This window comes from Colias philodice, chromosome 2 (assembly GCF_061535455.1).
Source record: "Colias philodice isolate Cphi_HAF_F1 chromosome 2, ilColPhil1 Martin Lab GWU primary, whole genome shotgun sequence".
Lineage (NCBI taxonomy): Eukaryota > Metazoa > Arthropoda > Insecta > Lepidoptera > Pieridae > Colias > Colias philodice.
In genome coordinates this window covers 1,123,560-1,148,222 of record NC_143087.1, presented here as the reverse complement: position 1 = coordinate 1,148,222, position 24,663 = coordinate 1,123,560, and the positions used below count along the sequence as shown (strand labels likewise).

Genomic DNA, 24,663 nt, shown 5'->3' with positions numbered 1-24,663 from the left:
CCTGTTACAGCTCCCTGGCCTGTTTAAGCACCTGTTAAAGCTCCCGGACCTGTTAAAGTACCGGTTAAATCTCCCTGAACTGTTAAAGCACCTGTTGCAGCTGCCGGCCCTGTTAAAGCACCTGTAACAGCTTCCTGACCTGTTAAAGCACCGGTAAAAGCTCCCTGACCTGTTAAAGCACCTCTAAAAGCTCCCTGACCTGTTAAAGCATCTGTTTTAGCTCCCTAACCTGAGAATGTAACGGGATAGGGTTACAAAATGAAACGGACTAGGTTGAAATTGAAAATGCAATGGGCTAGGTTGATAAAATATAATTTTAACGGATTGAATAGTAGTTTACTTGCTTGAGCTCTTAACCGTTAGTTTCTATTTATCCAGGTTTCTTTTCCAAACATATTTAATTATGGTTAAAGTACTTATGTGTATGAAAAATGAGAAGTGCTTTCAAAACAAGTCACGTTTATTTATTTCCAGGCACGCAGAAGTAATGAAGAAAATCATAGAAACAGTGACAGAGAGTGGAGGATCGCTCGGAGTGCACAGCTATCTCATAGTTTTCCTGAAATTCGTGCAAACCGTCATACCCACCGTAGAGTACGACTTTACGCAGAACTTTACTATACATTAAACTACGAATTTCTACCATCACCTACAATTTCTACTATATCCAACCACTGCGTACAATTTCCTACCACAACCTACCATGAACTACCATGTAAAAATGCTTTGAATGTACTAATGATGTAATATAAAATTTTGAACATTCAAAACAAAAAAAAATCAATTAAATTTAATCATTTTGAGGTCATAATTCTTTCATCCCTTCTCAAGCAGAAAATTCTTAAAATAAAGTAAGGAATGGATTTTTATATAACTCAAAATATTTAAATTTTATCGAATAAAAACTCGCTTAAGTGCCAGTGTAGCGCTTGTGTCGCTAAAAGCATAATATTTTCTTTATTTTAAGGCACAATTAAATGTTAGTTAACGTTATGGGTCTTATGTGGTGAGAAAGGAAAAAAGTAGACATTTTTGCTACAAAATAATGATGAATGTAAAGAATATTTGATTATCAATCGGAATTTAACTAAGGTTGTATTTTCCATAACCGCAAGTTAGTTATGGTTGGGCAATGGGCATATCAAATAAAATGATGTCTTGTAAGTGGATTTATTAATTTGTCGACAATTAAAACATTCGGCAAGTAACGTCTGCTATTCTGCTGTTCGGGCGATATAATATTTCTATACTATAACGTCGTTTTGAAAAAATATTAAGGTTTGTTAAATATAGGTACATACGTCAAATGTGCTAAGAAATGTGATATTGTAGGACTCGTTTGCAGCTGAATGCATTTATCAATTCTATGCTGCTAATAATCACAAACGGTTGAAATAAATAAAATGCATACTTGAAATCTTTTATATATTTTTAGCTTCCTTTTCAAAGATTTTTCTGCATTTTTAGAATAGCAAGTAGGTTTAGAACACCAAGGCGTTGGATATCAAGATAAATATACTTATGAAATGATTGCCCAATATTGTTTATAAGTAAGCTATAATTCGTACAAATACACTCTTTCTTTGTTTATTATGTAGTTTTATATTTTAGTTGATAAGTTCGATACACCTATACACAGCAATAATTACCACCAATTATCTTTTATTAAACTAAGCTTTCTTTATATGTATATGCTTTTGAATAATTATTAAAACCCTACTTATTTCTATTTAATGTCAAATAATTTGAAATTGTAAGATGTGGAACAAATTAAAATTATTAAAAACATGTTATCATAAGTTTTAATGAGTTCATAAGTACTACGGAAATCTTGCAAGAACGTCTTTAAAAAATCTGTATTTATTGGTTGGATAAATTGTTGGAGTTTTGCGAAAGAAGCAAATTCACGATTTTTATGAAAAATCAGTACAAATATTTAGTAAACTGTTTTTTACCAACTCACTTGACAGAGCTATGAAAACTGATAAAACATCTGGTATTTTACTGTAGTTTTAATATTTTCTCATAAAATTATTCGATGCCATTATTTTGAAGAAATTGTTTCGATTTTGCTCTATATACGGATCTCATTATGAATTATCAAGCTTTTTGTAATTAAAGTGTATGTATAATGTAAAGCTTGATTTTGTTATTTAAATAAATAATTATTTTGCGACTTTTGTGTTTCATTGTACTAAAAACCTAGCCTAACCTCTCCAATTTTTCATCTATTTAATCCAAGTTAGCAACAAAAGTGTAGCAAAGTTCTAAGAGCAGGTATTCATCCTGATACATGACTCAATGACGCATTGGTTAATGTACATAGGTGGGTTCGATTCTCACTGCTGGAAAATCAATTGGTACATTATGTGGATGGATTTACGTCCCAATAAAGTTCAATCATCAAATAAAAATATAACAGGTGGAATTTTAATATTATGAAGGAAGAATATATTACAGGAAGTCTGTGCAGTAAAGATACTCAAAAAATATTTTCTACCAAGTGAGATGCGCAAACTGAAACATCACAAATGGAAATTCTTATAATGCAATTTTTTTCACATAAATGGATAAAAAAATTCAGTTATTGACTTCAAAATGCTTATGGATCCATGTTACCAAGGTCGTCATTTAAAGAAAATACAAAAAAATCTGGATATGAGGGCCTCTGGACAGGGTCAAATGACATAGGCTTCCATGTTTTGCTAATCTTTCGGTCACCCTAAGAGCGTATACGCCGGCTGACCGCAAGCACAATTATGTACGGAATATTCATTTCTATGCGCACTGTGCGGTCTGCGGTAGCCGCATCGCAGTGCGCATAGAAATGAATATTCCGTACATAATTATTGTGCTTGCGGTCAGCCGGACGGGTACCCGCAACGACGACGACGACAACAACCAAAATTCCAATCCAACCGACATATTTTGTTCAAAATAAAATATTAAAATTTCCCGTTACTCCGGTACTTGGTGCTATTAGACCATATTATTATAATTGTTTATAAAAAAACGTTCCATACATTGTTTTTTAGGAGCCACCGTTTTTTCGAAAACTTTATTTTTTAACCATTGACACCTTTTTTCACCAATTAACGGAATGTCACGGGAAATTTTAATATTTTATTTTTAATTGTATTTTGAGTAATTTTACCTTTCGGCTGGATGATAATTTTAGTCGTTTTGGTTTGGTACGCTAACCTATTTTAATGATTCCGTGATAGGTATAATGGTAAGAAATTAATTATCGAAATATAGTATGAGACCCTGATCCGAATTTAATTTAATTTTCCAACAAATTTAATCTGTAATTACTTTTACTATTACTATGTAAAAAGTGAAGTCCCGTGTCCCCGTAGTGGGGTAAGGGGCAGATGCATTATTCATACATCTGTTTCACTGATCGATTTTCTTTAGGGACAAGTAGGTGATCAGCCTTCTGTGTCCTGCCAGACCGAGACATTTTTTTTTTCTTCGTCTCCACCGGGAATCGAACCCAGCCCCCCTATGCAAGTGGCTTTCTGTTAGCGTAGCGTTCAATAGAATAGACTACGAATGTATGAGATTGACGTAAGCTGTAGATACGTCTTACGTCAATCTCATACATTCGTAGTCTATTCTATTGAACGCTACGCTAACAGAAAGCCACTTGCATAGGGGGGCAGGACCCCTCGGTTCTACGCTCAAGCGCCAACCACTGTACCAAGGAGGCGGTCATTACTATGTAAGGTGTGTTTTAATTCGAGGTAGTTACAATAACAATAGGTACCAAAAAATAAAACAAAAAAGATTTATTCAATTATTTATTGATATCACATTCATTATGTACAAATAATGTTCCGTAATAAAATATATTCAGTACGTAAGAAGCATAATTATTACAAACAAAATATTCTATACAAAATAATACAACTGCCAACTTAAAGTGCTAGTATTGCTAATGTCTTTACTAAATTATACACAATGTATCAAAATGAAGCTTCTATAAAACCTTACCTATTTGAATTACAATTTTTGGGTTATTTAATCATATAGACAAACAATTTAAACAATTTATCCAAATTGTATTTAAAATTATAAAAATTGACCATGAAATCCTATTTCACATATTTTAGCACAACATGAAAACATTAACAATACAATAAATATCCTATTTTAAACATAAATTGGAATGAATTATAATGTAAAATCTCTGTATCGATACATTAACCGCGAATTATTGAATAAAATAATTTATTTTTAACCCCTTTAATTTTCAAGCCCAATAATTGAAAAACCCTCAATCCCAAAAACCGATTAATAATAAATAATCATTGCTATAAAAATGAGAATGCTTTTGAGAGCTACATGCTTTTCTAGTACATCAAAAATTTCTTGGAGGGTGAGTCGTGTGATCTTATTTATATTGAAATGAAATATTTCAATCTACAACGCAAAAACAAAATGTGACTAGCAATGCGTATACTTCATCTCATTATCAATTATTTCATTAATTGAATACATTTTCGATAGATTTCACAATTATTATAAAACGGAGTAGTATTGTTTAAGAAAAGTACATTCATCCCTTGTACTTTAAATCAGTTTTAAGACCTTCGATCAACGGGGCAAATTAGAATCGACTTTTAGAAAGAACCGAGGTAAAAAATAGAAAAAAATGTTAATTGTAATATTACGAAATTTATAATTCCACTGGGATACATAGATTCTCTAATGAAATTCATATCATTCTCAGAAGTTTGTTAAATGTGAGATATATAGCACCAATTTGTTCACATTTTCTAAGATATATTGTACAGTTGATCGAAGGCGTTAATCCCTAACACCCTCTACGCTAAACCTTCATAGATTTAATGCCGCTATAAATAAGAATAGATACATTTTATAATTTACAAGCTACCAAAACGTATATCAAAGTTCAGTCTAAATTTACTAACAGAGTGACCAAAAACAAATGGCCGATAGTGTCATTTTAAATATCTTATATTGATTATTTTGATATTTTCTACATCGTTGGGTCACAACAAAGCACATATCTAAGGTATTACAAAAATCCTAAACATCGATACTTACCTGATTGAAAAAACATTAAATTTGTCTATTCATTTTACTAATTAATAATATAAAACTTTCAATGTGATGCTACAATATTAATAGGTACACAATTTTAGATTACTCAATCATATTTTTTATCTCTTCCTTATATTCTTGAAGTTTCAGTTTCGATTTTTTTTCTATAAATTGACGAAGTAGATGAAATGTCACGTCGTAATAATTTGATATTTCTAGTCAGAAGATTGTATTTTGATCTCTGTTATTTTATTATGGTTTAATTTTCATCATAAGACGACTTGTAACCATTCCATAGCTTAAGCAATAAATTATGTCTAAGAAATATCATTTTTCGGTGAGTCCTCGCTTGTTATCGTTAATTGTAGGATAGTTGTAGTGATTTATTCTTTGCACCTGTTAAACCAGCTTCATTCATTCGCATCAAATTATATTCGCATTTGGGGAGCCTTTACTTTCTAAATATTAATAGTAGATCCGTAATTCAGCAGAATAATCTGATCTGTCAAGACTTGACAGGATAAGGTATACTTGAGTACTTCCTTCTTAGTTTTGATTAAGGGTAATACTTGAGTACTTTCTTCTTAGTGTAATTAAGGGTAGACCTGCAATTCCGTAAACTTTGCAGGTCATGGTCACGTCAGTTTGGTCTTTATGTTCACTAATGATGCAGCAGCCCGCAGTTCTATAGGACCTTCAGGTCTGTCAAAACCGGCAGGATATGGTGTGGTCTCATCAGATTGGTCTTTTCCTGGCTGCTTCTAACGTGTTGTCGTGATGTTTGGTCATTTTAGATGGGTGTCGGTATTGTCATGACTTAGCAGTATATGACACTTGGTCTGCTCACTTAGAAGAATGTGGTCAGTCACTTATTGGTCTTTTCTGCTCTCAATAAACTCAGCAGGACATAAAAGTTTGGTCAGTTCTGGTCTCACTTTTGATGCAGCAGTCTTAGCAGTCTAAGTAGTAGGAGCGCCAGCAGTTTGTCGAGAGGATCTAGGGCTCCACGTTGGAGCCACTTCGGTATGGTGGTCCTTGCATGACTGAAGCCCAGTTTCTGCAGGATGTAATCTACCCCGTAAGGTTCGATGGACTTGCCCGCCCAGGATAGCAATCTGTGGGGATAATGGACAATTTTAGAAGTAGAAATAGAAAAATAACTTTACTTCTAGTAGAAGCAGGAAAAAGAGAGCAAGATGAAGGAGAAGAAATTTTAGTGAAAAGCAAATTTATAATAATGTTCTGTGTTCCACATGTTTGAACTAAAATCTGAAACATGATCCAGAAGCTCTTAAGACAAACTTCATATCCTGGAAAAAAAAACTATGAAATTCCTATTCCTATATTTACCCTTTATCCATAGAAGGTACCTATAATTTGTCAACATAATATGAAAAAACAAATAATATTAAATATCTCACCGCACAGTGGGCTCCAGATGCCAGGTGAGGCAGTGGTAGTCGCGGTAGTCGAGCGCCGCGCCAACAGCTTCACACACCTCACTCACTCCCGACCGACCTACTGGCATCTGTGTACACACATTTATTTGTCTGTTTACGACAATGTACAAAACAGACACCATTACATGACAGACTACAAATTATACCAATAAATAAATATAAATTAGCACTTTATAGACACTAATTAACACTTGGATCATAAAATTTGATGTAATAGAAAAAGGATTGTAAAAATCTGCTGTGAAGAGATGGCTTTAAAGTAGTGTCCGACCGAAACTGGTTTCCAGGCCGAAACCGAAACCGAAACCGAATGTTCGGCCGTGGCTTCAGTTTCGGCCGAAACCGAAACCGAAACCGAAACTCACGTGGTCAAGTATGAAATTTCTAAAAATACTGAACTTTGGGGGATTTTACCTATTATTTTGCCTTAATTAGGGCATAAAATGAAAACACAGTATATTAAATTTGTTGTAATCATTTATTTAATATAAGATAAAAAAATAATATTTTTAAAATATTAATAACTAACGGTCCGCCCCGGCTTCGCCCGTGGTACATATTTCGCAATAAAAGGTAGCCTATGTTCTTTCTCAGGGTCTAAAGATTATCTGTGCCAAATTTAATCAAAATCGGTCCAGTAGTTTATGAGCCTATTCATTACAATCAAACAAACAAACAAACAAAGTTTTCCTCTTTATAATATTAGTGTAGATAACAATTTTATAATAATTATAACGCATGTCATTAAAGAAACGAATCTTAAATGGCGGCGCTTATCATTCCCTCTTGCTTACACACGGCCGTACGGCATGCAAAAAAAATTGGGAAAAGTAAAATCACTAAAATGTATTTGATTTTCCCTATAATAGTTTTTATCATAAATTAACAATGACAATTATGTATTTGCGATAGTACTTAAATAATGTTTTTTTTGGAATTTGACAAAATATTTTCTTTGGGAAAAGTTGCTCAGTTTTATGGGCTCATTACAAGTATTATGGGGATTTTGTTGCATTCTGTATACGTAAATATGATAATTCATATAAATACACAAATACCATAACAAAAAAGTTTGTCAATAAACAATTTGAAATAATTAATAAAATACCCTACCATATGTCAGTGTCAGCTTTGGCCGCCATTGAAGATTCGTTTCTTTAATGAAACGCGTTATAATTTTTATTATTTTTTCAAATTAAGTTCTCAGTAAAATCAGTCATCTAAATCAAATCAGTAATTGTAACTGTTACTTTAAATACTAAGTATTGGTATTTTGAGATCTTTTTCTTTATTAATAGAGTCTTTAATACTTTGGATTGGTATTTGTACTTAGAAGAATAATCTCTTTTAGGTACCTCTTATAGTATAAAAATAATAATTATTAATTACTATTACACCCAGTTCCAATCTCAACATAGATAATCAAAAATTGTTTCCACCAGCGTGGGTCAACCAACGCTTTGACAGCGTCCGTCAAAGCGTTGCCGAGGAAAACGAAGTTAGGCGAGCGTGAACGTGTGTGAACGACGTTCACTGAACTTGCGAAATAAGTTTCGGTTTCGGCAAAAGTTTCGGCCGATTTTGGCCGAAACCGAAACTGCGGCCGAAACTTGATTTTTGGCCGAAACTCGGCCGAAACCGAAACCGAAACCGAAAGTTCGGTCGGACACTACTTTAAAGCCATCTTAATATCCAAATTTAGTGCACCAGTTCAAAATGGGCATTAGAATAAAGATAAAGATCAAGGTTTATTCCAACATTCCAATATTGATAAAAGCTTAAAAATAAACATCAAATTCGTGTTGTGCCTCCTGTAAAAAAGGATACAAACCTAAACATTAACAAAAAGATCGACTCTTCCTTTTGTCATAATGAGCATTAACTTAAAAATAAAAACCAGGAAAACTTTGCTTGTAACGATCATTATTTGAAAATAATTTTAACTTTAAATTTCATGTAAATGCATTAATACCAAGTTAAGTTATCAAGAAAAAAACCATACCACTCGCTCCTTTTCCTTAATATAAGACGATATGAGATCGTGCAGGAACAGGAACGCCTCCGCGTCAACCGACACAAAGATGTGGTCCTCGAACTCCGTGATGAAGCTGCACTCCACTACTGGCTTTGGATCTATACAATAATATATTTGCGGTTTATATTGTTGCTGGTTAAACTCTGTTATGAAAATTGACTAAAAATCATCCAAATACACTTTATGGGTAAGTAAGATATGTCAAAACTATACAATCAATTTTATAGTCATTAGTTTTTAATCAATATGCCTTCATTTTAGACAAAAAAAATATCGTCTCATGCATTAAAAAAAATCGGAAAATAATACAAAGACCACGCATGCTTAGAATTATTTTTAAGATTATGCATATTAATTCAAAGGACCTACCGTTTTCCGTGGGCACCTCCTGCGGCTGTCTGTGACTCGTGCGCAAGTGCAGTTGCAGCGCGGGCAATGCGAAGATCACCTCACGAACGTGCCCCGGCTTGCTGCTGGTACTGCCCGACGTGCCCCCGGAACTGCCCGGAGCACCCGGGGCAGGTGCCGCACTAGCTATGCCCCCCTCTCGCTCGAGCGACGGGAATAATTCAATCGCTGTGGATGATTTGCATCGTTAGATCTACGACCATCCTACCATCACATAGTATTCACCTAGTCTTGTGTATATTTTGCAAAGGATTATATGAAAATGTGTATTAAATGTCAATTTGTGGCGATCAACATGCCGAAACTATAGGTTTTATAAAAAATATCGTTAGAATATAAATCTTGGAAAAATTAATTTATTCATTAAGTTAATCTATACTAATATTATAAAGCTGAAGAGTTTGTTTGTTTGTTTGTTTGTTTGAACGCACTAATCTCGGGAACTACTGATCCGATTTGAAAAATTCTTTCGGTGTTAGATAGCCCATTTATCGAGGAAGGTTATAGGCTATATTTCATCACGCTACGGGCAACAGGAGTGGAGCCACGGGGGTGAAACCGCGCGGAGCAGCTAGTTTTGTATATTTAGATGATTTCCTCATACAATGACTGAGAAATCTGAATTGTCAAGGTAATGTTGACAAGGCAATTTTTCCAATTTCACACTGCGTGTGAAAAAGTACCGATGTGGCAAAGTGGAAATTCGAAAAGTGCACTTCAAAATTAATAAAAACAACTCAAATTAATCATCGATAAAGGTAAATAGTGCATATATCTCAATAACTTTACTCAACAAATTCTGACATAATCATCAAACAGACTACTCTATACCCTAAGGCACAATTCACACTGACCGTCAATCTCGCTATCAGCGAACGCGTACTGGAACCACTCGCGGAGCGTCTTGAACTGCGGCGGGAAGAGCACCGTGCGCGACATGCGGCACACGGTGGCGAGCGACTGGTGGCCCCCGGGCGAGGGCCCCGCGGCCCCCGGGGGCCCCGCGCCGGGCCCCGCGCGCCCCGCCCCCGGGGCCCCGCCCGCGCCCCCCAGGCTCGCCGTCAGCGTTTGCACCGCGTGCACTTCCACCTCACCTGTTGGTTATAACAAAAATTTGGTTGTATGTAAAGTCGGTTTACTGACGATAGTTGAACGTGACAACGGCCGATTGTGCTTCTTTGTCGCTCGTTCCGCACTCTCGCTTGCACTTCAAGCCTTACATGGAACGCCTCAGAGCGAGGTAACGCCGCATAAGTCATGCTTATTCGTGCGTGCAGCCGGCTATCGAATTATAAGACGTTGTCACGTCAAAAATGAAGATACAAACTACAAACTAACCGATGCACAAAACTTAAGCTTTTCCTTTATGTGACGAATGAAATTCCATTCATGTAACGATTTCAAATGTCTCTTATTTTTATTCTATCCAATTTTTTCATAATTCAATCATCATAACCATAATTCAATCAAAAGATAAATATTTATATATCACCTAACATGAAAATAGCGTTTGCAATACGAAGGTACGTTAATTAAACTATGATTAAAAATATCACCTGATAATAAAAATTAATAGCAACTTTCAAAATGCCATCAAAAAAATCACCCAATATAAAAACATTACCAATTTCATTGTGGAGATTCTGCGCCTCGGTGGCAAAGCTGATGCAGACGTCCTTCAGGCTGAACAGCGCCCACGACTTGGCCTTAAGGCTGTTGCCATGGAAACACGCCAGAGAGATGTTGGACCCCAGCAGCTCCATGCTTCCTCCGAGCACACACCCTGTACAATTAAATATTATTTAGTAACTGGGGTTTTCACCCAGTAAATATTTACATGCTAAGAATCCGTATGTAGGCTAATAACACAACTTTTTAGTTGGGTGCGAGAAAGACAAAGATTTTGCCTACAAATCCTATCTACATTATTAGTATTAATTGTCATAATTGTGATTATGGAATTTCTGAGATTTTTGAAGTGAAAACTTCTTTAGCGGCGTTGAGCACTTTTTCTGTAATGGGTATAAAATCTTAAACTCTCGTCAGGACACGTGACCTGATCGAAAAAGCGTAAGACGGATACCATTCCAAAATATCAAACATGCTCAACGTTAATAATCAAGTTTTCACTTCTACCGGCACTCCCGGAGTGCAACCAGTTTTTTTTATAATAAAATAGTAAAATTGACTATATAAGCACGAGTAAAACAATGGCATCTTCAAAAATTATTTTATCTCACCTTGTTGATTAGAACTGGGGTCGCTAGCAAGCGGCACGCCGGCCACAAAGTGCAGCACCTTCTGCCAGTGGCGGTGGTGCCGCAACACTTGCTGCGGCGGCTGGCTGCCGCCCGCTGTTGCTGTTGCTGCAACATTTGTGGTGTTAGCACGAAATGGTCGACAAAATGGGGAAGTAAGTTTCAGATTGAGCTAGTACGATGAGAATGAAATAGAAATATATTATATAGCAAATGACAGGCAACGCTTGGGATTTTCATCTTGCACTTCCATTAAGCTACATTCCAACTCAGCGATACGGCTGAGAGCTTTCTCATGGTCACTAGAGCACTGCTGGAAGCTGTCCACAACGTCTTGTAGGGCTTCGCACTTGTCTTCACTATAAATGTATTTCATGTTTAGTTCAGCCAGCTCGGCCTTCAGAAGAATTGATTATTATCTAATTTACAAGTACCATAGAAACTAAGTTGCCAATTAAGTTGCCATAACAATATAGTTGCCAGATTTCAACATTATACGATAACACAACAGACCAGGTAGACCCACTGTTAGCGGGTAGTAGAGGGTAAAGCGGGGAGACCACAGGTGAGACGCCAATATTACAAACCATACAAAAATACCCATTAATCAAAACAACGCATGTGCCAATTAACCTATCACGCGTCTGGCGCACAGCCGGCACCGATCCCGATAGTGTCAAGGGAGTTCACGAAATCTAGCTTTTTTATGACTACCGAGTTTGAAAATTTTATTTACCCTATTGTTCTATAATTATATGCCATGTATGATATATTTTTGGAAAGAAGAAGAAACTAGTTATAGCATAAAAATGTAATCATGACGATATATTTTTTCTATATAATTATAGAAATTGATTTAATTTTGTTTTAATTTTAATTGCTTACATACTAACACTTACATGATAATTCTGAGTTATCAAATGATCATATTCACGTTTTCATATCACTACACGATTGCCAAATACATTCACTTATGTTTTCACACATTTAACACAACGTATTTCACTATAAATAATAACAAATCTCCATTATTCACAAACAAGAAAAAAAGTGCCATTTTGCGTCTTCCGCACTGAAAAGTTGAGACACTTTTTCACTGAGTATTCTTCAAATATCCCTAAAACCAATATCATAAACGTATTCTACGTACAATTTCCAGTAATATACGTCTCAATTATCACTCATCTAATTATTCCTCTCGGCATAATTCACAATCCAAATATTCGTTGAACAAGACAAATGTCACAAACTATGGCCGATGACGCAACTCAATCAATGATTCACTTTTTTTTTTTATTTTGTGGTTTTGGTCTCTATTGCCTGTCTCGGAGTCGTGTCGATTCGAATTATAAATGTTTAAGGCATAGAGAAATATTTTTTATACTGGAAACATTCACTTGTAAGTCTCTACTGATGACCTTCAATGTCACGGGCCGCGTTAGGCACAGAGTTTGTGCGCAGAACGCTACAGTACAATTTGCGTTACGACACAAATATTGTGCGTAGAACGTGTCACGGGTTAAGTCCCAAATACTCACGTTCCTTCCGATCCCGTCGTATCGTGCCATAGCTCGGGTGCAGCGAGCTGAACACGCGCTTGCTCGACTTGAACTGCTGCGTGAAGAACTCCTCGAGCTTGAGCTGCATCTTCAGCAGGTCGGGTGTCGTGCTGCGGCTCATCAGGATCTGCAGCTGGTGCCAGCTGAGCGTGCAGTGCGTCAGGATTGTGGCTGGACGGCTGGGGATAGCGATAACGTCATATCACATTATTCATGATATAAAACGAAGTCGGTACTCGCTGTCTGACCCCATGTGTGTTTAAATCTTTCAAACTTTGTATTGCAGATTTGAGAGTAATATTATATTAAAATTTAAAAGCATAATTGTATCCCATCAATGCCAAGGGCTCGTTACTGGTTGATTATATCTAGATAAATAAGTAAGTCAACATACTTAATCCCAAATGAAGTCAGTGTAAACATCTCTATTCACGCGTTAGTTAGATACAGCAAATTTTGAACATAAGTCACAAGCAGTCACTCGTAAACATAGTTTCAAATAGTCAAAATTAGTCACAAACAGTCAATACTCGTATTAATAGTTCCAAATAGTCACCCCTAGTCACTTATAGTCACCCATAGTCACTTATAGTCAGCTATAGTCACCCATAGTCATTCATAGTCACAATAGTCACCTGGCCGCCGGTCGGTGTCGTCGCGCCTGCCACTGGTCCCTCAGCGCAGCCCGCGGGCGCGACAACCTCGCGAGTAGAACCGGCGTGCCCATGTACTCGAGCCGCAGCTCTAGTGCTGATAGACGTACTCCGCACACGTGTGCTGGACTACTGCCAGGCTCTTCTTCCACGTGCACTAAATAGAAAAATATAAGCCAATAATAAGTCACGAATTATTCAATATAGACTTCCAAGCTAAAGAATGAAGAGAAATAAAATTGCTAAAACAAATTCAACACAATTTGATCCTTCGAGCCGGATCATTGCTCTACTCGACAATCCCACGAGGTGGATCACAGCCTCTACACAACGATTCTTTGAGCCCTATCACATCATCTATACAAAGATTCTTCGATCCAGACCACGGCCTTTACACAATGATCCTTCGAGCCGGATTTTTTAACTAATTCATTATTTATTAAGTCAATATTATAGATATTTTACTGATATTTTTGGTTTTATGGCATTCAAATGCTTTATAAATATGAATTTATAAAGAATAGAAAAAATTCGATCACGAGGCGGGACTCGAACCCGCATCCTATCGCGCCATTCCGGGGCGGATGCCTGACCAATTCAGTCACTCGTGACCCGCCAGAGCAATCTAATTTATTCTATTCTTTCAGTTTTATGTGTCTAAGGAACACACCGCGCGCCATCTATTGAGGTGATAAACAACCATCTCAACTAATATGAAACACTTTTCAGTGAATACAACATTGTAACGATGGAACGCGACCTTTTTTGTTGAAATTAATATTTTAATTTTATAGGATGCGGGATATTTTACTATTTTTATCACACACTTACCATGCGCATGCAGCTGCGCGAGGCTGATAGCACCGCCCACGATACCAGCACGAGCATCCAGTGCTGAGCCGCCCAGCGCCACGCGCACCACCATGTGGCGCCGCCGCGTGCTGCCGATGCTCAGTCGACCGGATGCGCCTAGCGAGCGGCTCTGCCAACTGGCAACACAAAATAATATGGTGATACTAGCTTTCCGCCTGCGGCTTCGCCCGCGTTTTCAACGAAAAACCCGCATAGTTCCCGTTCCCGTGAGATTTCCGGGATAAAACCTATCCTATGTGTTAATCCAAGTAACCCTCTATATGTGTGCTTAATTTCATTGTAATCGGTTCAGTAGTTTTTACGTGAAAGAGTAACAAACATCCATACATCCATACTTACAAACTTTCGCCTTTATAATAGTAGTTGGATAATGGGTAAAAGTGGACTACGTCGGGGTCGTGATTTCCTTGCTGTGCAGCAAGGAGTAAGAACTGTGTCTGGCCGTAACGCCCCCTTGGTGCGTTCGGTAAAATTGGTAAACGACTTACTCGCTCTTTTACCCGAGACAGATTTATTTAATACGTCCTTAAATACGTATAAATCGAATGTTTTTAAATTCTTAAGTCGATAATTAATGAAAATTATATTTTATTTTAAACTTTGCTTTGGGTTAAACCTGTTAATTACTTGTTATTATGAAATAAATAAATAAAAAGCAGTGAAAAAATATAAAATATAGTTCTTCTAGTCGCTTAGTAAAGCATATTAAAGAATTGATTTATAACTGTTTTTTTATGTTTCTGTGAGATATCCTGCTAGATTTTGCCGTATAAGACGATAGTAACAATGCAAACAAACGCGAGAAACAGCTTGTACATTTCCAAGGTACAAGAGGCCTATTGAAGACAGGACCCTTTGCTGTTTAGTGTGAGTATTGAACATTAATATAACATTCTTCTTTTGAACAATTAACCTATCACCAAATTTCATAAAATTCTAAATTGAAAATTATTTTCACGTAAAAATGCCACATTGAAATGTTACCTGACGTTCCCCATAACGTTGCCCATGTTCATGTGAATGTTAAGCCGCGTGAAGTTCACCGCGAACAGCACCAAGGTCTCCCACGCAGCGCCCCACTGTTTACTCTCTGAGAGACAAACAATAATTACATTGTGTTCTGTAGTATTTCATAAATGAGATAAATAAGAGAAAAATAAATATTTTAGTTTTGTCTATTTCTTTTTTCTGTCTATCTTTAGCAAAATAATGTGAAGAAAAAATATTCCATTTCATTCATCTGCAAATACAAATGAAAAGGTTTTTTTTATAAACACTAGAAATTGATTTCAAATTTATAAAAGAAAAAATAATCAATATGGCTCACCTTTAGACTTTTGTGGATCAAGTTTTGCCTTTTCGCGTTGTGGCAGAACTGGCGACACCGGTGTATTGTTGCTTGACGTCCTATAATTTTTTTTATTTTAACTATTTATAAATGTATAAGTGTTGTTTACGAAAGATGATGTCCGGTTTCAACTACTAGTTACAGGCACACTTTTAGAACAAAAGTTTGTGATTTTTCTTTTCTAAAGAGAAACTTTTATTACATCGCCATCGTTTCAAACTTTTCGTCTGTGTTGCATGTCAGGTGACAGTCGCTCACAGATTTAGTGGGATAATGTGAAAGGTAAAAAAAAGTTCCCTGACAAGTTTTAGTGTTGTGAAATTTCCAAATTAATTGTTCTACAATTAGAGGACCATTTTCGAAATATCCACTCACGGCTGATCCACGTCCAAACTGACATCACCCAAGAACAGCCTCCTCACAATGGACCGTCGGTACCAGGCGCGCGGGAACGCGAGGATCTCGCCGAGCCGCCGCATGTCGTACTTGAACGAAGCTGAACCGACGTCTACTATCGCTGTGAACGAATTTGTGCTTTAGTATAAAGCAGCTGAGTGAAGTTGGCGTTGTAATTTAGTGTAAGCTAGATTTAGTGAACATTTATTTGTAAATCAGTGTGATTGACTAAGGATTGGAATAAAATATGTCTTATCCAAATACCCCGTGTGATGGAATGAATTGACCAACATTAATCCTACATTATTTTTTGCTCAAACGATGAGGTATGAAAAAGTTTAAACTGAATTTAAGTTCTAAAAAAAAAGCTTCTAAACTTTATAATGATGCAAAAGATCAAGGTATAAAAGTGTAAACTGTAGAACTCTCACGTTCCAAAATTACAATAACAATCTCCCTGCCACACTTACTTGAGAACCGAACAGTAGCTTTCGACTGATCCTGGTCGGTCTGAAAGTCCAATTTCCTGAACCTTGACAAGTGGAACTTGACGAATTCCACATTGATGCTGAGCGAATCCTTCCGCTCTGTGTCCGCGAGCGGCGACCATTGGGCTTCTTTAAGGCTCGACTTCTTGCCGCCGTAGGGATGGAAGATGTATACAGAGAAGTCTGCTAGGCATCCCGTGACGCTCAGCCCACCCATTGCGATCGCCGCTTCCGCCATTTCTCTGCGGATGGAATTTTTTTTTTACTTGTATGTACACAAACGGAGACTACATAAATCGAAGTTTGGACGAATATAAGGTACAAGATAGCTTAATTGTACCCAACCTGCTAAATAAATTTAAAGGACGCTCGATTTGGCAAATGAACTAATTCATTCCTGAATTATATAAAACGAAATATCTGTATGAAATCGCCGAATCTCGCCGTTATCTCCTGGCAGGTGAACCTGTACACACACACTCACTCGTGCTGAATATGAACACGTTCTGCAGGTGAACACGATCTGCAGTACTGGGGCACACTCACTCGTCGCTCGCGCGCTTGGAGCTGAACACGATCTGCAGGCTGGGCAGCTGCAGCAGGCACTCGACGCGCGAGGCGGGCAGGCAGCTGAAGCGGAAGGCGGAGGGCCGCGTGTGGAAGTGCACGATGACGTCGACGGGGAACGACGCGTACACGTACTGCCCGTACGAGCCGCCCGCCTCCTCCGCGCCCGACCCCCCCTCGCCCGACCCGCGACGCGCTGTCTCCGTTTCTGCGATACCAATAATATACAGGGTCACCAGTCAAATATCCCTTCAACTGTAAGAGACTATCCTTCAAAATGAAAGAGACAACTCGGTACTCCAAATCTAGTGTAATTTTGTAATGAAAGTAAATATTTTATTTTGTCACCATTTCCCTAGTCCATTGAATAAAAAGTTCTAGAGTGCGTGAGTTAGTAACGTAAGATGTTTCTTCGGAAACATGTCAAGAGTCCCTAGGTAATAAACATACTAAAACCCCGGGCCACTAGGAGGAGCCCCGGAGTGGGGGGAGGGGGGAAATGGGTCTATTTTTTTCATTTTTCGCTTAAATCTCAAAAACGGTACATGTTAGAGAAAAACTTTCAAGGAAAAGTTGAAAGGCCATAAAATTATCTACAAGTTGTACCTGAATCATGTTTTCCTATATCCTACCGTTTCTGAGTTATACGCAGTAAAACATGATTTTGGCTCAAACAATTTCCACATCAATCGATCAAAAAATATTTCTTTCTTCCAAAAAACTCAAATGTGCAACTTGCGACCGGTACTGATAGATTGCTCTTAATTAGGTCTATAATTGGTAAAATAAACACATTCCTCCATGGAAGCCTTTAGGAGGAATCGATTGTCAAAATACTATATTAGGGTAGTTTGAGTTACTGAACTTGATCTTTTTATTTTTTTCTTCCAAAAAACTCAAAAGTGCAACTTGTGACCGCTACTGTTAGATTGCTCTTAATTAGGTCTATAATTGGTAAAATAAACACATTCCTCCATGGAAGCCTTTAGGAGGAATCGATTGTCAAAATATTATATTATGGTAGTTTGAGTTACTGAACTTGATCTTTTTATTTTTTTCTTCCAAAAAACTCAAAAGTGCAACTTGTGACCGGTACAGATAGATTGCTCATAATTGGGTCTATCATTGATAAAAATACCAGATTCCACCACGGAGGCGTTTACGGGGAATTGAATTTTATTAGGGTAGTTACGATACTTGAACTTTTTTTTTTTTCTCCAAAAAAACTCAAAAGTGCAACTTGTGACCGATACTGATAGATTGCTCTTAATTAGGTCTATAATTGGTAAAATAAACACATTCCTCCATGGAAGCCTTTAGGAGGAATCGATTGTCAAAATACTATATTAGGGTAGTTTGAGTTACTGAACTTGATCTTTTTATTTTTTTCTTCCAAAAAACTCAAAAGTGCAACTTGTGACCGCTACTGTTAGATTGCTCTTAATTAGGTCTATAATTGGTAAAATAAACACATTCCTCCATGGAAGCCTTTAGGAGGAATCGATTGTCAAAATACTATATTAGGGTAGTTTGAGTTACTGAACTTGATCTTTTTATTTTTTTCTTCCAAAAAACTCAAAAGTGCAACTTGTGACCGGTACAGATAGATTGCTCATAATAAGGTCTATCATTGATAAAAATACTAGATTCCAACACGGAGGCGTTTACGGGGAATCGAATTTTATTAGGGTAGATACGATATTTAACTTTTTATTTTTTTTCTTCCAAAAAAACTCAAAAGTGCAACTTGTGACCGGTACCGATAGATTGCTCATAATTAGGTCTATCATTGATAAAAAAACCAGATTCCACCATGGAGGCGTTTAGGAGGTATTGAATTTTATTAGGGTAGTTACGATACATGAACTTTTTAACTAACTTCCCTAATAAAATTCAATTCCCCGTAAACGCCTCCATGGTGGAATCTGGTATTTTTATCAATGATAGACCTAATTAAGAGCAATCTATCAGTATCGGTCACAAGTTGCACTTTTGAGCTTTTTGGAAGAAAAAAAATAAAAAGTTCATGTATCGTAACTACCCTGATAAAATTCAATTCCCCGTAAACGCCTCCGTGGTGGAATCTGGTATTTTTAGCAATGATAGACCTAATTATGAGCAATCTATCTGTACCGGTCATAAGTTGCACTTTTGAGTTTTTTGGAAGAAAAAATTAAAAAGATCAAGTTCAGTAACTCAAACTGCCCTAATATAATATTTTGACAATAGATTCCTCCTAAAGGCTTCCATGGAGGAATGTGTTTATTTTACCAATTATAGACCTATTTAAGAGCAATCTATCAGTACTGGTCACAAGTTGCACATTTGAGTTTTTTGGAAGAAAGAAATATTTTTTGATCGATTGATGTGGAAATTGTTTGAGCCAAAATCATGTTTTACTGCGTATAACTCAGAAACGGTAGGATATAGGAAAAAATGATTTAAGTACAACTTGTAGATAATTTTATGGCCTTTCAACTTTTCCTTGAAAGTTTTTCTCTAACATGTACCGTTTTTGAGATTTAAGCGAAAAATGAAAAAATGGACCCATTTCCCCCCTCCCCCCACTCCGGGGCTCCTCCTAGTGGCCCGGGGTTTTAGTACGTTTATAACCTAGGGACTCTTGAGATGTTTCCGAAGAAACATCTTACGTTACTAACTCACGCACTCTAGACCCCCCTTGGAGGGACTCATTCAATGGACTATAAATGAGTAAAGCGAGAAAACCCCTCCTAAGATTGTATACGTATAATTACGATCACGCAGCTACGCAAGAGTGCTGCTTGTTCTCTCGTTTTTTGTCTGGTGGCAGTTTGGGGACTAGAGAGTGGTTGACCTTTACGTAATACAAAGGTCCCTTCCGCTGGAAGGAAAGGGAAATGAAGCGCAATCCAAAAAACTAGATAGTTGCATAGGCTTAAAATTTAATGCCTATGGGAATGGTCCTTCGAGTCTTAAGTAATTATGCCAACAAAAGTATGTTTAACTTAGATCTATTTTGTGACGTTCGCGTTATAACTGTTATTTCATAACGACTTAACAAGTCATAATTTAAGCGATAACGTTTGTAAGCGTCAGGATAAAACAAACATCAAGAAGTTTCACTTCTGACACGTCACACACATTCTTTTTTTACAAACAAATCGCATTGTTCAAATGAGTATTGGCATTTGACACATAATGGTCATTGACATTACTATTCTTATAGGCTTAAATTAATGTAAAATTATCAGGTATGCTAGGCCTGTCACCTGGCACAGGTTTGATGGCATCAAGTATCTACTCGAACATGAAGAATATTTCAAAATTAACTCTTGTAATTAATTATTAATTAAATTAACGTTTTTGTAAATTGTTTTGGTCCTTCGAGCCGGTTGGGTGGAACAGATACATAAATTGTTCGAGTGAATAAATTCTGGCCGCCTATATTATGTAAAAACACACAACATTTGATAAGAAACGAAAATTGACATTGAGTTTTATACATTCAAAAATATATAAAAATTTCGGACCAGTAGTTCCTGAGATTAGCGCGTTCAAACAAACAAACAAACTCTTCAACTTTATAATATTAGTACAGTATAGATGAACATAGGCTCTAAGAGCGGCCGTACACGGGCAGCTCGAGCAGGCTGAGTGACGTAATTTTCTTACGTAGAAAGTAGAAACTAAATATATCCATAAATAATGTACATTTCATTCTACATATAAATGCAAAGAAAAATACCTGGTGTAGGCATAGAGAAGGACGCCTTTGTCGGAATCGGTTCCAAAGTCTGTTCCAAGAACTCCAATATATGCGGGCTGATGATGGTCTCCTCTGGTATACTCTGCAGTGTTATCCAGGCAAATAGGGCCGCTTTTTTGGTGCCCATCTTACGGGCTCCCACCACGTTAGGAGGGGGGATGTTGGGTATTGATTGCGGGGACGCGGATTCTTCTGGCAGTGTTTTCGATTCGTAGTGTACCTGTTAAATTATGTTAAACACGTTTATATGTAGTTAAGTCTATGTGCATATTTGAATTTTAAATATAATTGTTTGAAAAATAATTCAGTTGTGTATGTGTGTGTGTGAAAGCAGCAGACAGCAAAAGGTTCGACAAAGGTAAAAATTTTTTTAACAGACGATACTACATTATTTTTTTTTATGGTTTAAGCAGACTATTTTTCTTTTTCTAATTTACGTCAGTTTTAATTGTAACAATTGAATGGTCACAATAATTACTTTTAGCTGCAATCCCGGGACTCTAAACACGGTAACATCAGGTGGCGGCGGTAGTCGTGGCTTACGACGCGCATTAGGCGAGCCTCCCAAACCTCCAGGGCCCAGATTCCCACTGGCCCCCAAGGGCACACCGGGGCCCAGGGGCCCAGGGCCCGCGGGACCAGATGGTGTCGCGGAGGGCACGCTGGTGCCTCCCATTTCGAGCCCTGAACCTGCGCTTGCGCCCGCACCAGATAAACCACCGGATGCTGAACGTCCTACGCGTGATCTGCCACTAGAAATGAGTTTGTGTTAATTTTCATATTATGCATTCCATATTTCACTTATAAAATTCGTAATTATTATCTCTGATAAATATAACTTTAGTGTAACATTTTTTCGTTACGCGTGACATTTTTCCGTTACGCGCCATCTTTTTCTTATCCCTACCACGCGTGATTCGACGTATTTCTGTAAAGTTGCATATAGTAAATCATTTTTTGAAAAATAAGGTCATAAGTTTCACTTCTTACGTGTGTACACTAGTACACGCACACATTTTTTTTATAAGCTAACCACTTTTATTAGAAACACAATACCTACCTCGAAGGACCAAAAATAATAGTGAATTACTTACATTTTCAAATCATCGTCCTTATTAGGTTCCTTGGTGTGTAGCACGCACTTTCCACTGTTTATGTGCACTTTAACGTCTAACTCAAAGTCGATGTTCGGTTCTGCTGTTTTCGCCTTGCTTTGTTTGCCTTCTGACTGACTTGCGCCTTCTGAGGTTGTACTGTAAGAAAAACTACATGTTTTAAGATTTTAAGCAATCAAATAAGCACAAATTATATAAGTTAGCATGCGGTTTCACCTGCCAGGTTACACATTTTAATAATCCCGTAATATTTAACTTGCACGCCAAGTTTAATAAACTTTGTTTAGCAATTTTAGTGTGAAAGAGTAAACAATCAGATGTTCTCTCGATACATCGCAATTCATCCTGTGCAATATGTGAAGAAAATATTACTCAAAACTCATGTACATCACAAAAACACTTTTCACGCACTATCAACAACTTTTCCATTTACATTCAACTACACACATCCCCAGTTATAATCTCAGAAGTGGGATTTACCTAGTGTCCGTATTCTTCCTGGGCAGGTCGAGCGAGTCGGGCCAAGTTTGTCGCGGTTGGAAAGAGACAGAACGCGATGCGCCCACTGTCCCGCTCGCACCGCGTAGTGACCCGCAGCGGGATGGACCTGGACCTGGGATACAATATTTATTATATTAGTGTTTTGTTTGGATTTATAATCACACGAATATTATTTTGATACACTAATTTCAACGTGTATCACATTTTCAATATTATTTACAAAGGTAAGTTTTGGTAGAGTTCATATTTTAACAATTATTACTAGAGGGCTATAGAATTGAGAACAGCGAAGAGAGCATTACGGGTTTTTTTTAAGATTGGTACTCTTATTATCAATTTGGTGGCCATATTAATGCAGCATCTGGCTAGTCTAGTATATTCTCTTTGTATCTACAAAGAAAGGAACTATAATATATCGCATGTACGCTGACATCAAAATAAAAAATCAAAATCAAAATTAAAATCAAAAATATTTATTCAGTAACAAATATGTTTACAATTATATCAGTCATTGAGAAATCCTTTTAAGCATTTAAATGCTTGTGTTAGAACATCTCGCTCTTCCTATTACCATTTATTGTTACACAAATAACATTTTCTTCAATAAAGTAAAAAGTGATATAAAGATAAATATGTAAAAACTATTCAGATATACTATAAGGAACAGAACAGGTGTTTATCTTTGTGTGTGTGTGTGTGTGTTTGACATAATGCTATAAATTACTTACCAGTAAGCGTCTCACTATCCATAGAGCTCCACGAAGCGCCCTCTATGATATCGGCCAAGCGTGTGTCGTCCTCCGCCAGTAGCAGCGTCTCGCCCGAGTCGCCCACACTTGTGAGGCTGCCCGCGCTGGGCAGGCTGCCCAGCCCCATGCCCTGACCCACTGTGCTTGAAGGTAGGAGGCCGATGGATGGCTCGCCAATGCTAGGAAAGATAATTTTAAAGGGTCTATGAGCGATCTTTTTACGATTGTGAAGCTGTTAAAATAAAAATCAATTGAATATATATGACAACACCCATTATAGAAACTGGAAAGAGGAAAATAACACAAATCCTAAATCGAAACACTGCTTTTACTGCCACTCAAATAATTTTCTAGATTTTAAGAACATGTGCAAGGTCTACACTACAGCCGACATTCTCAATATTTTTAACAGTTGAAATTGAAGTTCAATAACTACCATTACAACTTACGAGTAACGTTTTGACACTACTACGTTATCCAATAAGTTAGTATTTTTTTACACCTGGCGTCTAAATAATGGTCCTTTAAGCCGGATATTTCAAATTCCCCTTCCTTAACATACAATAAATATAAAATAAATAAACAATACCTATCGGTGTCGTGCGGCAGCGGCGGCGGGCGGCTGGAGCCGAGCCCGAGCTTGCCCTTCGTGATGGAGCTCGCGCGCACGCTCTGACGACGCAGCTTCTGCAGCATGTCTCTGCGGAAATATAGACGCTTTAATTTCCATCTATATTGTTGAAGATCATAAGTGCTTTGAATATAATTGAAACTAGGATTAACATCGAAAATCACAATAGTAATTTTAATGTTCACATTTTTAGCAATTTTTTTATAATTGTGTGGGTAACCTGCCCATCTCTCCTACTTACCAGAGTATATACCGTATAAACCACAACTCGTCTATGTTAATAAATGTCGTATGTTTTTTTCCCCTCACCTGCGAAAGTCCTTAAACACCAGTGCCTCCAGATCCTGCAGCCTCCTCAGCTCATACTCCACAGTGCTGTGGCTGGCGCCAAGAGCTCGCAGGTCGCTGATGATCTTCGCCTGCTCAGTCATCTCTTTCTCTATTAACTTGGATCGCTTCTTAGCGTCCAGGGACGTGTCGAACACGAACGCTGGTAAGTGGTCTGTATACTTGCGCCGGAGGACTATGCTCTCCTGTGCGAATAACCATAATTTTGTTAAAAGAAGTTAAGATCACGTTCTAAAGCTTATGTTGTTACGCCCTAAAAAATTCTGTAAGGTTTTGGCTGTATATAAAAAAAAATCATGTAAAATAACGAGAAGCAAACGGAATATGGAAAACATCAGTACAAATGCCCTAGCTAAATTAAGTTTTTATTGAATGGCAGAAGGTAGATTACATGAAAAATATACGTTAAATATCTTAAATACAAAATTTTATATGTATAAATAATGTATGACATTC

General features: G+C 37.2%; 2 protein-coding genes across 2 annotated transcripts in view; one reads left to right on the top strand and one right to left on the bottom strand.

The window, feature by feature from the left end:
• Atg3 (Autophagy-related protein 3) overlaps nucleotides 1-2,176 on the top strand; it is a 35,847-nt gene extending 33,671 nt beyond the window's left edge. Inside the window, exon 7 of the mRNA XM_089701020.1 lies at nucleotides 475-2,176. Within this exon, the coding sequence (XP_089557146.1) occupies nucleotides 475-628 (154 nt within the window). The 3' untranslated portion in view covers nucleotides 629-2,176. The remainder of the gene's footprint in view (nucleotides 1-474) is intronic.
• A 1,614-nt stretch (nucleotides 2,177-3,790) lies between these two features.
• Nucleotides 3,791-24,663, bottom strand: part of tweek (transmembrane protein KIAA1109 homolog tweek) — a 56,706-nt gene continuing 35,833 nt past the window's right edge. The window contains exons 35-56 of the mRNA XM_089701871.1: nucleotides 24,169-24,392; nucleotides 23,818-23,928; nucleotides 23,208-23,407; nucleotides 22,459-22,591; nucleotides 21,958-22,116; nucleotides 21,342-21,615; nucleotides 20,843-21,083; nucleotides 17,095-17,323; nucleotides 16,531-16,790; nucleotides 16,040-16,181; nucleotides 15,644-15,723; nucleotides 15,301-15,406; nucleotides 14,275-14,432; nucleotides 13,426-13,600; nucleotides 12,770-12,969; nucleotides 11,214-11,339; nucleotides 10,598-10,756; nucleotides 9,828-10,067; nucleotides 8,935-9,141; nucleotides 8,533-8,663; nucleotides 6,492-6,598; nucleotides 3,791-6,185 (exon numbers count right to left, since the gene is read on the bottom strand). Coding sequence (XP_089557997.1) covers nucleotides 6,002-6,185; nucleotides 6,492-6,598; nucleotides 8,533-8,663; nucleotides 8,935-9,141; nucleotides 9,828-10,067; nucleotides 10,598-10,756; nucleotides 11,214-11,339; nucleotides 12,770-12,969; nucleotides 13,426-13,600; nucleotides 14,275-14,432; nucleotides 15,301-15,406; nucleotides 15,644-15,723; nucleotides 16,040-16,181; nucleotides 16,531-16,790; nucleotides 17,095-17,323; nucleotides 20,843-21,083; nucleotides 21,342-21,615; nucleotides 21,958-22,116; nucleotides 22,459-22,591; nucleotides 23,208-23,407; nucleotides 23,818-23,928; nucleotides 24,169-24,392 — 3,846 coding nt within the window. The 3' untranslated portion in view covers nucleotides 3,791-6,001. The remainder of the gene's footprint in view (nucleotides 6,186-6,491; nucleotides 6,599-8,532; nucleotides 8,664-8,934; nucleotides 9,142-9,827; nucleotides 10,068-10,597; nucleotides 10,757-11,213; nucleotides 11,340-12,769; nucleotides 12,970-13,425; nucleotides 13,601-14,274; nucleotides 14,433-15,300; nucleotides 15,407-15,643; nucleotides 15,724-16,039; nucleotides 16,182-16,530; nucleotides 16,791-17,094; nucleotides 17,324-20,842; nucleotides 21,084-21,341; nucleotides 21,616-21,957; nucleotides 22,117-22,458; nucleotides 22,592-23,207; nucleotides 23,408-23,817; nucleotides 23,929-24,168; nucleotides 24,393-24,663) is intronic.